Below are 12,027 nucleotides of genomic sequence, written 5' to 3' on the forward strand. Positions count from 1 at the left end.
ATGAATCCTTTAATCTATTAATCCTATCAACAGTAGTTTTATTTTTCAATAGCAAACAATGTCTAGACTGAACTTTGATTAAAACAAGTCATGGACAGTCCAATTAATTAGTAAAATTACAAAGAATACAATGGATAAATGTGGATAAAAATAATTTACCCATACAAGTAGCTAACGACTCAGAATTATTTTTGTAGTAACTGCAGCACTATGACAGAGTATTAGAGTATGTTCTCCATTTTTCTGGCAGCAGTCATGAGAGGTGAGGGTTACAGACTACCCACATACACACTATTAACTTCAAGCACCCTGACACTATAAATATAAATATCACCAAATGGAATATCTCCCACAACAGCAGTACAAAATAGTAGTAGTAGTAGTTGTAGTAGTAGTAATAATAATAATAATCAAAAATGCAGGAGAATATATCCAGAAATAATAATACTTGATCTAGTTTGCTCTAACTTATCCAAACTCTAAAACAAAGTGCCCACTTCATAAGCATATAAAGAAAAGCAAACTGACTCTTTGAGATAAATTAATGGCATTCCTTTCTGTACCAACAAAACAAGATGAAAAATTTAACTTATTTCTCTATATAACCAAAGTCCAAAATAATGAATAATAAATCTGCATAAAAATCTCTTCTAATTATTCTTCCACTTTGGAAGAATAAACAAGACAAAGAATTGTAAAATCCATAAAATGTGTATATATATATTTTCCTTTCTCTCTCATCATTCCAATTGCCTTTGGAATATTCCAGTTCACAACTGAATCAATTGTTTTTGAAGAAGGCTGAACACAGCTATACACCATAATTTGGATGAACCCACACCATGACAAAGCCACAAGGAGTGACTTTGTGGCACTGAATCTTCCCTTCCACATAGATACATCTTTGGATCACAGATTTTCACAGATGCAGATATCTGCAGACAGGTGGGACAGTCCAAGTTGGATGTGATCCAAGTTAAGCCCTTCTCCTTTTTCTTCCATCATCTTCTTCCTGAGTTGTTGGCAATACATTGGCTCACCATAGATGCTCTCCATTCTGAACCCTTGGCCTTCATTTGAAAGTGTCAGTGACACGCAGAGAACATTGTTATTGCATAATTAATATAACCATTTAATTTTTGGACAGCAAAGCAGGAATAGAAAGCATTTTGCTGCCTTAAAAGTGTCCTTCAGCTAAGTGATGTCTGCTCTGGGGACAAAAGTTAAAAGTCTGCTCTCAGCACTGACAAAAGTTAAAAGAATCAGGGAAGGGCATCAGGTGTTGGTTTCCTCTATACCTATACATAAGACTAACCTGAGTTTTGCTCCTGTTAAAAAAATACAGACCTCACCCACACAGTAGGTTACTAGCCATTCTTCGTCATTCATTTTCAGCTTCAATATCTATGAAAAAAAAGATTAATTGTTCTGGCCAAGAGGGAATCTTCTACAGCAGACTCTTGCCACAGGCCCCATCCTTGTTTGCTGTCATCTGGCAGTCAGCAGCCAAAAGAGCAACTGATTGATTCATCACATTATCCTCTCTTGATTTGCCACTCTTTGCCAGTTCACTAAAGTGAACACAGCTCAGGAATTGATTCATTTAGTCACTTGAAATACAATTGTTTGCTTCCGGCTGGTTTTAGTTTTGCATGCAACTTGCTCTGATTTCAGGATGGTGCAATTACTGTTCTGCGTGGATGTTTACTTTGCATATGTGAATGAGATCTTTCACTATTTCCTGTTTTATTATTAAAAAATAATACAATCATTGATAAAAATATAACAAATAAGGATATCTGACAGAACTCCACAGGGATGGGTTTTTCTGTTCGCTTGTTTGTTTTTTGTTTGTTTGTTCTGTTTTTTAGCTCTACTAGATTATTTCATCAAGTTAAAGGTTTCCTGTCTGTTTAGCAACATTGAAACACACATCCAAGTTTACAATTTCAAAGTAAACTATAATTCAACATTAAAAGTATATGACATCCATGGACTGATGTCCATGGAAATATCCTTAAATAGCAATTATTTAGTTTCTCTCCCATCTTCCCCCGCCCCTCCCCCTCCCCCCCCCCCCCCCCATTTCTGTTGTTCAGCCCAAAATACATGCTTCTAATGATGTATTTGCCAATGTACACTTCCTTGGTAAGTAAATCAATTTATTATTTGTTCTTGCATGGCTCTAGATGCATATGAAGCCTGGAAAGCCCCATTTAATATTACAGCACCAGCATCTACAGGTACAAGCCTCTGCCAAGACAGAAAGCCTTACCTCTCTCTTGGAGGCTCACTTCTAGACCTTGATGAAACTTGCTTTTGGTCCAGGCCCATAGCTGGCTGCGCCACTTCTGCTCCTTTCCTCCGGTCAGACTGCACGCTGGAAGGAGTGATCTCCTGTGGTGAGGCAGTTGCTGTGCTTAAAGGAGTCTGTGACCTCGACCTCTCTTGAAGCCTTGCTTTCTTTTCTCTCGGTACATCAGAACTCGCACCAGTCGCCGTGTCACTCAGTGTTCCGTCCTGGCTGGGTGACGGCTGCGGTCCACTTCCAAAAAACCACGCTCCAGATTTTGTTAGGATTTCTTGTTGCTTTCGACATAAATTGCATACCCACATAACCTAGTTGAAGACAACAAGAAGAGTCAGTGCAGCTACCCCTCAGCCCCTGAAACGCATGCTCATTCTGCCGCGGTCAGTTACGACCTCTCGTTTCCTCTATTTGTGCTCATGCCAGTGCTCAAACATGCTTCTCAAAGCGCTACCTGCACTGGCTAGAGCCAAGCATCCTACAGGCACATGCTATGCGAGCTTCTCCAAAATGTGCTGTCAATATACGTCAGCCCTACCCGGAGCAACCCTCCCCCAGCCCAGCCCTAGCTCTCTCGAGAAGAACCAGGGGCGACATGACCAACGCTGCTGCTGATGTTCATGTGGCTGGTGGGGGGCTGGCTGGCTTGCTGGCTGTGGTGAGCATCACTGTCAGGAAAAGCCTACCAGGCTGGATCAGCCTTGGACATGGGTGGCAGAGTTCTGCCCAGCTGCTGGTCCCTCCACTGCCACAGGAAACTGACGTGGTATTTTTCCCTTTATCTCATACAACATGAATCAATATTAACCCTGTAAATAAATTTGGTGTTTACTGCACACACGTTTAGCTACATCCACGACTACTTACCAGAGATGTAAGGTAGGACATACAGAAACCTACTGACAGAGAACTAGATGCAGCAATAAAGAGAAGGTAGTAGTATCATATTTTCTACCACTTGAAAATGATTATATGCCATCTCTCTAAACAATAGCAATAAATAATAAATAAACAAACATGGGTCCCTGACAATCACAATTAAGCTGAGTTCACAAGTCATGCTTCTTAGGATTATTTTTCTGCCAAGTTCCAGATACGTGGATAAACAAGAGCACATACACAATAAGGCAAGACTCTACATTTCAATCTGTACACTGCATACACTGTACAACGCAGTCTGAAGTACAGGAGTACCTCACCAGGGAAGAATAAAAGGTTAATAAGCAGACTAAAGTGTGTGAATAGTTTTTAAATTTGAGACAAGGACAAAAAGAGTTTTTGAGGCAGAAGAACAAAGACAAAATAAATGAAAAATACATGAGGTAGGAATTTGGCAGAAATAAAAAGAGATGAGAGGAAAAAAGGTTGAAAACTAATAAGGAGAATGGAAAAGAAAAGCTTTGAGTTTAATGTGAAAAGAAGTAAAAGAATGGGTAAAACTCTAAAGTAAGAGGGTAAAAAGGATGACAAATGTTGGAATGAAAACTATCCTTAAATTATTTTGTGTCAACACAGGAATGATACGACAGCAGTAAAATGATACAACACTTAACATGGAAAGGAACAGAAAACAGCCACTACATGGAAGAAACTGCAACCGGACAAAGATCTGGCAGTGGGCTCTTATTCTCTGGCCTGGGGAGGAAGCGCATGCCTTCTGTGGTAACGTTAAAATTTTAGGCATTTAACATATTTAGCATAATTGAGATTAATTTCAAACATAGCAGAACAGACTGGCCTTTTAGGTCTCAAGAACACATCAGAACTTCCAAGACCATTTCTCCACTGTCTGACCAAAACACTGAGAAGACAGCAAACTCTTTTCCCTGTATCTGGACTGTGCCTTTATCCAAAATAAAAAAAAAAAAAAAAAAAAGCTATATTTCTACTTAGGAAGAATATATAAAATATATAATGAATAAAATAATATATATAAATAAAATATATGTAATAAAATACCTATTAAAAACAAACAAAAAAACAACAACTGAAATTAAAAAAAAATTAACCAAAAGCTACAATTATTTCAGCAGTGGCACAAACATGTCTTATGTTAAAGATACAGAGATAGCCTGTAGTAGGACAAAAGGAACTGCAACGTCTTCAAAATAAACACTCGTCCCTTAAGCAAAAATCCCTTGATTACAAAATGTCATATTTTCTTCATCTACTACACATCTCAAAACAGCAATTCAGACTATCTGTTCTAATAGAATAAGTTCAGTCTGTCTGATATTATCATTACAGGTATTTAAAATACCAGCAAGACTAAAAAGAAAAAGAACCCACATGATTAAATGCCTTTATAGACTCTGACACAGCACCTCATTAGACAGCAAGAGTGTGCATGCATATGGGTTTGTGTATAAAATTTATATCAATGCTATAAACCAAAATCATTAATCAAAAATATGTCATTGCCTATATTTTACTAACCTACAGGGAAAGTTGAAAGAAGAGTTAATAAATATTAAATAAAGCACAGCTTGCTTAAAGGAAGGATCAAAAATACTGAAGTAAAATTGAAATATTCCAATTATTTAATATATGTGCTTATGTATGCAAGCACTCTAAAGGAGTAAAAATGGTCACAGACTTCATTTACAACATTAATGTATTTGATCACTTAAAATATGTATAAAGTATGTAATAACTGTCAAAAAAAATAGTTAATTTTCATAATCACATTTGATATTGTAATTAGTTTTATGCAAAATGCTATAAAATCCAAACAAATAGGAATAGCTAATGCACAGATAGACATGGGTAAATACAGAATACAGAAAAAAAAGTACTAGATGCGTAAATACAAAAAAAACATATTCTCACGGCTGTCTTTAAACACTGCAGTTTGGACACAAAATACATACCAATCACCACAGTCAGCACACGTAGGAAATCTGCATTATACTCACACAGAAGCTACACTACCACCCCTGCTTAGGATTCTCTTCAGGACTCAACAAATGCTACATTTGCCTTGAGATATATGCAGCCCAAAAGGAAAAATAATAAAAGCTTTTGTTTGAAAGGAAAGAAAAACAAAAACTTGAAGTGACATAACAGTTTCAGTGATAAAACTCTATACCAAACAGCATTTTTAGAGATAAAAACTGTATATTGAAAAGCATTTTTAGAGAAGTATGTGGAGCAAGCAATTTAGCAGCATGCAGGAATTATATCCTGATTGAATATACTGGGATGTGGTCCAAACTAATCTAAACGAAAGCAGGTCTGTGTAATAACTTATCTTAACAATCCACAGATGTTAGGCAACCAAACAAATGCTCTGATGAAGGATTACAGTTCTCTAATGTTGCTTCTGGGCCTCTGTGCGATGCATCAGTAAAATGAAGGGTGTTAGACAATTTTCCTCCGGCCTGTCACGTCAAAAATAGTTTGTTTACTCCTTTCTGGATGGCGAGCTCTGATGCAGCACTATAGTAGGTCATTCAAGACATCCATAGTCTGGTTGCTTTGTTATTGAGTGTGCTTCTGGCTTACTGCATCCTCGCATAAATCAACACACATCCATCCGCACATGAAGCTATTTAAGTGAACCAAGAAAGGGGTGCTCCTCATTCAAAAGGCATGGCTCAGGAAAAAGTGTGCACAGCATAGCAAAGGGTTCTAGGTTTTACCGCTACGTAACAAAAACGAGGTGGCACATACAGGACTCAGCAGAGGTGGGTCAACAATTCCCACACAGATTCACATAGAAAACTTTACAGGCTGCGTGAAAACATGCTAGAAGGGTTCCATGCTTGCCTTCAAGTGGAATAGGGGGTATGTCATTCACAGAAAAAATATTCCTCAAACTTACTCTTACAGGTACTGCTGAATGTGATCCACAATGAGTAGGAACAGTATTCCTGTACTAACACAACATGAAATTCCAACTTGAAAGAGCCCATAGTAAATAATATATACAACTATACACACAAAGAAAAAGAGCATTAAGAAAAAAAAAGTTACAGCAATAAGAATATTTCTTTATGATTAATATTCCAAACTGTAGGTTAGAATGAAGAAGGGCTTTCTTTTCACACTCTAATTTGGAGTCTTCTTTCCAAACATGCACTGGGAGGCTAAAGTCATGTTAGAGGGGAAACAAACTTTATACCAAATTTTTGTGACACATGCCAGGCTAAACTCCTGTTGAAGTCAGAGCAAGCTCCCCAAATCCCCATGCCCAGATGCTTAGGAGGCTTCATTATGAGCACATTCCTTCACCCTCCATGAATTCAGAAATGGCACACTCACATTTGCACTGCCTCCCATGCATTCTGCTTCATCGACACACAAGAAATTAACAAGTGTATTAATGTAGCAGATATAAGGTTATGTGAGCTGTTCCTTACAGAACCTTTATGCTATCCTAATTATTTCCCTTCTGAAGGGTGTCTGCACAGTGTCTGCTCAGTCTATTGCTTTCATTAATTTTCCTTTAGCCACTTTCTTCTATGCACTTCTAGAAGACACTCGTTCTTTCAAGCAGATCTAATTAGGCAGAGCCTCTTCTCTGCTAGAGACACTATTAACTTCAGCAGAGCTCTGCCTCCATCCTACTTGTTATTGCTTGAAAGTCAGAGGGAAGGAATGTTATCAATTTTATCTTACGAAACTTTTCATTCATAGAATTAAGTTAGAATACATATCACTTCATTTTTCTGAGGTAACATAAAAGATGCAGCAAACCATGAAATCAGTAAATAGCATTGCATTTATCTCCTACTGTATCAAAATGAATTATGTAATGAAACACTAGCTAAAGATGTCTTGATTGCTTCACTCCATGAAAATATAAATAAATGAGGCTGAAAATCTACTTGAATGCTTACATTCCAAAGTCCAAAATCTAAATAAGCAAGCAACTCTATCTTCCTAAAGAAAATGTGCTTGTGAAACCAAGCTTTCATTAGACACATTTTAAAAAATTATATAGACAACTGAGTTCATGCAGTGCCTCCCAATCACCAAAAGGGAATGTCTTCTCACCACCCTTCTCCCTCCTCTCTTGCTGTTCTTTCTCCCTGTCCAGCTTTGTCCTTTCCCTTCTTTTTTCCCAGCTTCACGATACCACATGCTCCATTGTATCCTCTCCTTTAACTGTCAGGTCCCAAGGACCAGCTGAACTTGAAAATGTAGTAGAAAATCATCTGCATTTTTTTAATTGGGTTCATTTTTTGTCACATCCATTTTTCTCATGGAGGGATACAATGATTCTGAAATGGTATGAAATTATGTGGCCAGGAACAGAGGCAGATGAGGGAAAGATGTTTCCTCAAAAGCAGTGGCTCACTGTCTCTTGTAAAACTACATCTTGAAAGGACACAAATACCAACAATACTGCACTTGCACAGAAACTTTTCTGAGCACTGAAGCCAAATGACATGAAATGACCTGCACCTACACTAGGATCTCTGCTATGCTTCAGAGCATGGTGGCTGCATACAAACTGCCTCCTGGAGACGAGCTGTGGAACACCCCAGCTCCCAAACCATCAGGAAAAATTGATGAGAAAGAGCTAGTAGGCACAAGACCAAAAGCATGCCACATAGTCTTCTGTCAGTTTACCATTTCAGCTACTCCAGCATCCAGGAGCAGACCCAGATTATGCTTAATTTGTCAGTACAGCAGTAGCCTAGGAATCTAGGTCCAGCTTTTGCTGAAGCCTCTCCTCTGGAGCAAGAGAGCAGGGAGGGGACTGCTTTGCCCACACTGATGCTCATCAGACATAAGGGGTTCAGCCATTTCAGGACTGTGATGTATAGCCATTTTAGTACTCTGTCTTCCATTCCTGTGCAGAGGAGATTTCCTTCATAATTTAGGATTTCAGCTTGATACCTTTATCCCAACTTGCCAAGAAAATGAGGTTTATGCTGACAGCCGATTAGTTTCTTCCCCCCTATCCTCCCCATACCCTGTAATAATACTTTAACCCAGTGGACAAATGCAATTAAATTTTGCACAGGCACAGAAGTTTTCACAGGATTTTAAGTTTCGCAGAAAGGCAGTTTTGTAAATGCCCTATAAACATTTCACTAGCGCAATCTTTTACCAGCAATACAGAATGCACATATGAATGATGCCTCAAGACATGCTCATAGGAAAAGAGGTATCTTGTAATCTTAAAGTCTGCGTTGCCACTCAAATGTTTGACTGACAGCATCCACAAGGTAGTTTAAAAGCTCACCTCACCCGAATTTTCCACTTATACTAGAGATAGCATTTTATATTCTTCTTCTGCTTGCATTTCATACTTAACTGAGATGTTAACTTTTCAAATCAAACCCTATGTGTACAACTAAGGATGACAGGAAGATTTCTGTTTTTACATGGAAGTGCCTATTGGCATGGCAGGTATTTAAGTTTCCATTACTGTCAACGGATATCTAGTCAATACAGTCAACACAGTCAACAGGATCCAATACCAAGACACTCAGCTCTCAAGCAGGCACACAAATAAAACGAAACGTCGCACCTAATGGTAGGCTTGTGCCACTAGAGACAAGTCAGCATATCCCACCTGGCTGCCACGTGCCAATTAAGAGGTCAGAAGCCTGCCACAGGAGTTATGTCACATCTACCAGCCATTTGCATACATGTCATGTACCACAGAGCATGAAAAACGGCATCAAATGCCTACTTTGAGGCAACTGAACCCCATATGAATCTTAAAAATCATATTCCTGGCCTATGTTTCTAAATCCAGAGTTATAAACTGCCATAGAAAGATGCAGAGAATGTGCAGTGGAGCAATAATTCTAGTTAACCAAAAGTCTTTTTTATGCCAGCTTTGTTGACACTGCTGCCAGTAACAGCATTAGTAGTTGTTCTAAAATTAAAAATAAAATTAAAAAAAAAAAATCAATTTTTTACACATGCTTTGCTGCCAAAATCTTTTAGATACAGCTGCCAATCTTTCAGAAAGCTCATGACAACTTCCACAAAAACTAAAAATTCTCTAGAATAATCCTGCAGTAAACTGAGTGTTGGAAGTGATAAATTCAGGCAATTATAAAGTTACCATACGAAACAATATTTCTAAAATAGCACACATCCAGGTTCCAGTCAGTATCACAATGTACTTCTTTGAGAATGAATGCCTTTGGAGGTCAAGTGAGGAAGAAACCATGTTGGCTAGTGGAAAAGTCGGGTGTTTTGTCTAAAAATCCACACCCACACATTTACATACAATAGCTTGAAATTGACCCTCCCTGCAAATAAATCTGTTAAAATTGTGGTCTTGTACAGCAAGAGTAGAGCTTGGACAAATCTATGAAACCTTGGATGTGAACTTCCTTACAGCACTGACAAAAGAGACTACTATGCCAGGAGAAGAGAGTGGAGGAAGAAAGGGAAGTATGACTCTTGTCCTGGCTGGTTAAAAGTCAAAGGGGCTCACAATGTTTTAATTGTTTCGGCTGATTTCATCTGGGCTTAAGAATTTCGAAATTAAGAATTTTTCGAAACAAAGAATAACCCTCAAGAAAAGTATATGGAGCATCAGACAGTATAGGCATTATTTATCCACAGATCGCAATAAGGCTTACACCACTTCCTTTTTCTGAAGCTCAACAATCTGAAACACCCCAATGCTTTGATTCTTCCACAGTTCCTGTGGTTAACCTTACCCCTTTCAAATGAATTTGCTATGCTCACTCCTTCCTTACCCATCCACACTATCCAGTTTCACCCTTGGTATTTTTACTTCCTCGGTAACTGGAGAATTCTAAGCAATAATCACCGATTTGGAAAGCTCTGTCTACACTTGCACTCTTTCCTCACCAATCAATCAGTTTCTTTCCCAACTTTATTTCTCTTGCCTGAATTAACATCAATTTCTTAATTTATTTCTGATAATGTAGTAGCCATAAATTGCTAGTCACATTTTATATACCAATCTCTTTGTTGTAGATCATTAGAATACACTAGAAATCATGATTTCATTGATCGTTTTTGTGCAATTTTTCTAACTTTCTTAAAAATAACAAAAGGTTTTTCTTAACTATTTGAACATTTGGCTGTCTTGATGAGCCATGAAAGCATCAACTGTACTCCTCTTAATCACTTCATGGTTTCCACAGTTACAGATATATATGGAACATAGGAATAATTTTAAAATAACAGTGTTCTAACAAAATAAGGTAAATGCAGTGAAACAGCTTACAGTTAGGACTCTTATCAAATTTCAGTTTCATTCAAAAAGCATGGAGAACTCACCAGAAGCTTTCCGCTCCATTTATCCACTTACATTTTAACAAACTATGGTAAAATTATACAAATGAGCACAATTAGACTGTCCTTAATACTGCTTGCGTGCAGGAGCTTGCACTACAACACCATTATTTCTATTTCTATACTACTCTTTTACACAATTTTTTATACAAATATTTGTTTATAGAAACTGTCAGAAAGAGAGGCAAAAGAGAACTTTTGTACAGAATGAAAAATTATGACAAAAGAGTTTGGAAATGCATAGATGTAGACAAGTTGTCTAACGGAAACAGAGGTAAACTGCAGAGAACTCCTGAAGCCAAGGAAAGCCCCTGGAAGGAGCAGTGAGTGGATCAACTGACTGAGCTCACAGGTGACTTGATAGGCATGAACTCAATTTTCATCTTATATTCTCAAACTCAAAGAAAACTAAACATAATATTATGGACTCTCCATCTTTGGAGACATTCAAACCCCAACAGTACTTGGCCCTGGCAACCTAATCTTCTTGGCCCTGCTCTGAGCAAGGATTTGGACTAGATGAACTCCAGAGGCCCCTCCCAGCATCTAACATTCTGAGAATCTGTATGAAATAAAGCACTGAGAAATTAAGATACTGTCACACTGTTGTTCTACAACTACATTAACTATTACTATGCTTGCAATATGTCACTGCTAGAAGACCTGCCTTTGTTTTGCCTCACTGTCTTCATAAGTTTCTGCCTTAAAGCAAACAGTGCATAAAATCTGAAAAGTTCTGAGTTGAAAAGGCACCGTACTTACACAAGGGACAATGCAAAGTGATAAACTGACCTATTTTTTTCTAGTAGCATATGACGGTCTATAAACATAACTACTTCCCTCAGCTAGCCTATAGCTTAAGACTACCACCACCAAATGTTGGTGGAGTGATTGGTACTTGAAGGCTTCCAGTATGAGTTACCAAAAACCAATTTGCCTTACATTTATCTCATATATATGCAGCTCCAGAAATTTCAGAGGTTAAGTTTCTTTATTCTGTGTTGAAGTAAGGTCTTAACAGCTGGAAGTGTTCCCTCTAAAATCAAGAGTGTCTGTCTAAAACCTGTATTAGGGGTTCCCAACCTGTGCAATGTGTGTCACTATTGAGTTACTCAGAAGAACATCGGCCTTGAAAGCCACTAGGAGCATGGGATGAGTAGGAGATCTGTTCTGGGCACTTCTGACTGCAGGGACAATTCAGGGAAAAGAACAATGAACACAGCAAAATTTACAGAGACCGTTTGGATCTATAGGAGGACACAGTGGAGCTGAGCTATGCAGGCATGATGTAAAAATCAAGGGTCTGTAGAAAACACTGGCTGTGAAAATAGGAAGAAAAGGCAACAGAGAATGGCTGGCAGTCCAGGAGTATTCCCAGTGGGAATACTTCATGAGCTAAATAGACAATCAGAGTGACAGTTACAACAGGACAAAGATTTTTTTTCTTTTCAAAGATGGCATGACAGTAACTACCTCCC

At 38.2% G+C, this 12,027-nt stretch overlaps 1 protein-coding gene across 43 annotated transcripts in view; it reads right to left on the reverse strand.

Annotated features, from left to right (window-relative positions):
* Positions 1-12,027, reverse strand: part of RIMS1 (regulating synaptic membrane exocytosis 1) — a 318,536-nt gene that overhangs the window by 172,688 nt on the left and 133,821 nt on the right. For 40 of the 43 annotated variants that reach the window (XR_010830508.1, XR_010830507.1, XR_010830509.1 and 37 more), the window contains one exon: positions 2,276-2,619. Coding sequence is in view for 40 of the 43 variants with exons in the window: in XM_066994704.1 (XP_066850805.1) it covers positions 2,276-2,619 (344 nt within the window). In the remaining 3 variants the exon portion in view is untranslated. Of the gene's footprint in view, positions 1-2,275; positions 2,620-6,131; positions 6,186-12,027 lie in introns of those variants that run through there. The other 3 variants (XM_048077390.2, XM_048077397.2, XM_066994700.1) reach the window with 2 other exon arrangements.

The sequence above is a fragment of the Anser cygnoides genome, chromosome 3 (genome assembly GCF_040182565.1).
Source record: "Anser cygnoides isolate HZ-2024a breed goose chromosome 3, Taihu_goose_T2T_genome, whole genome shotgun sequence".
Taxonomy (NCBI): Eukaryota; Metazoa; Chordata; class Aves; order Anseriformes; family Anatidae; genus Anser; species Anser cygnoides.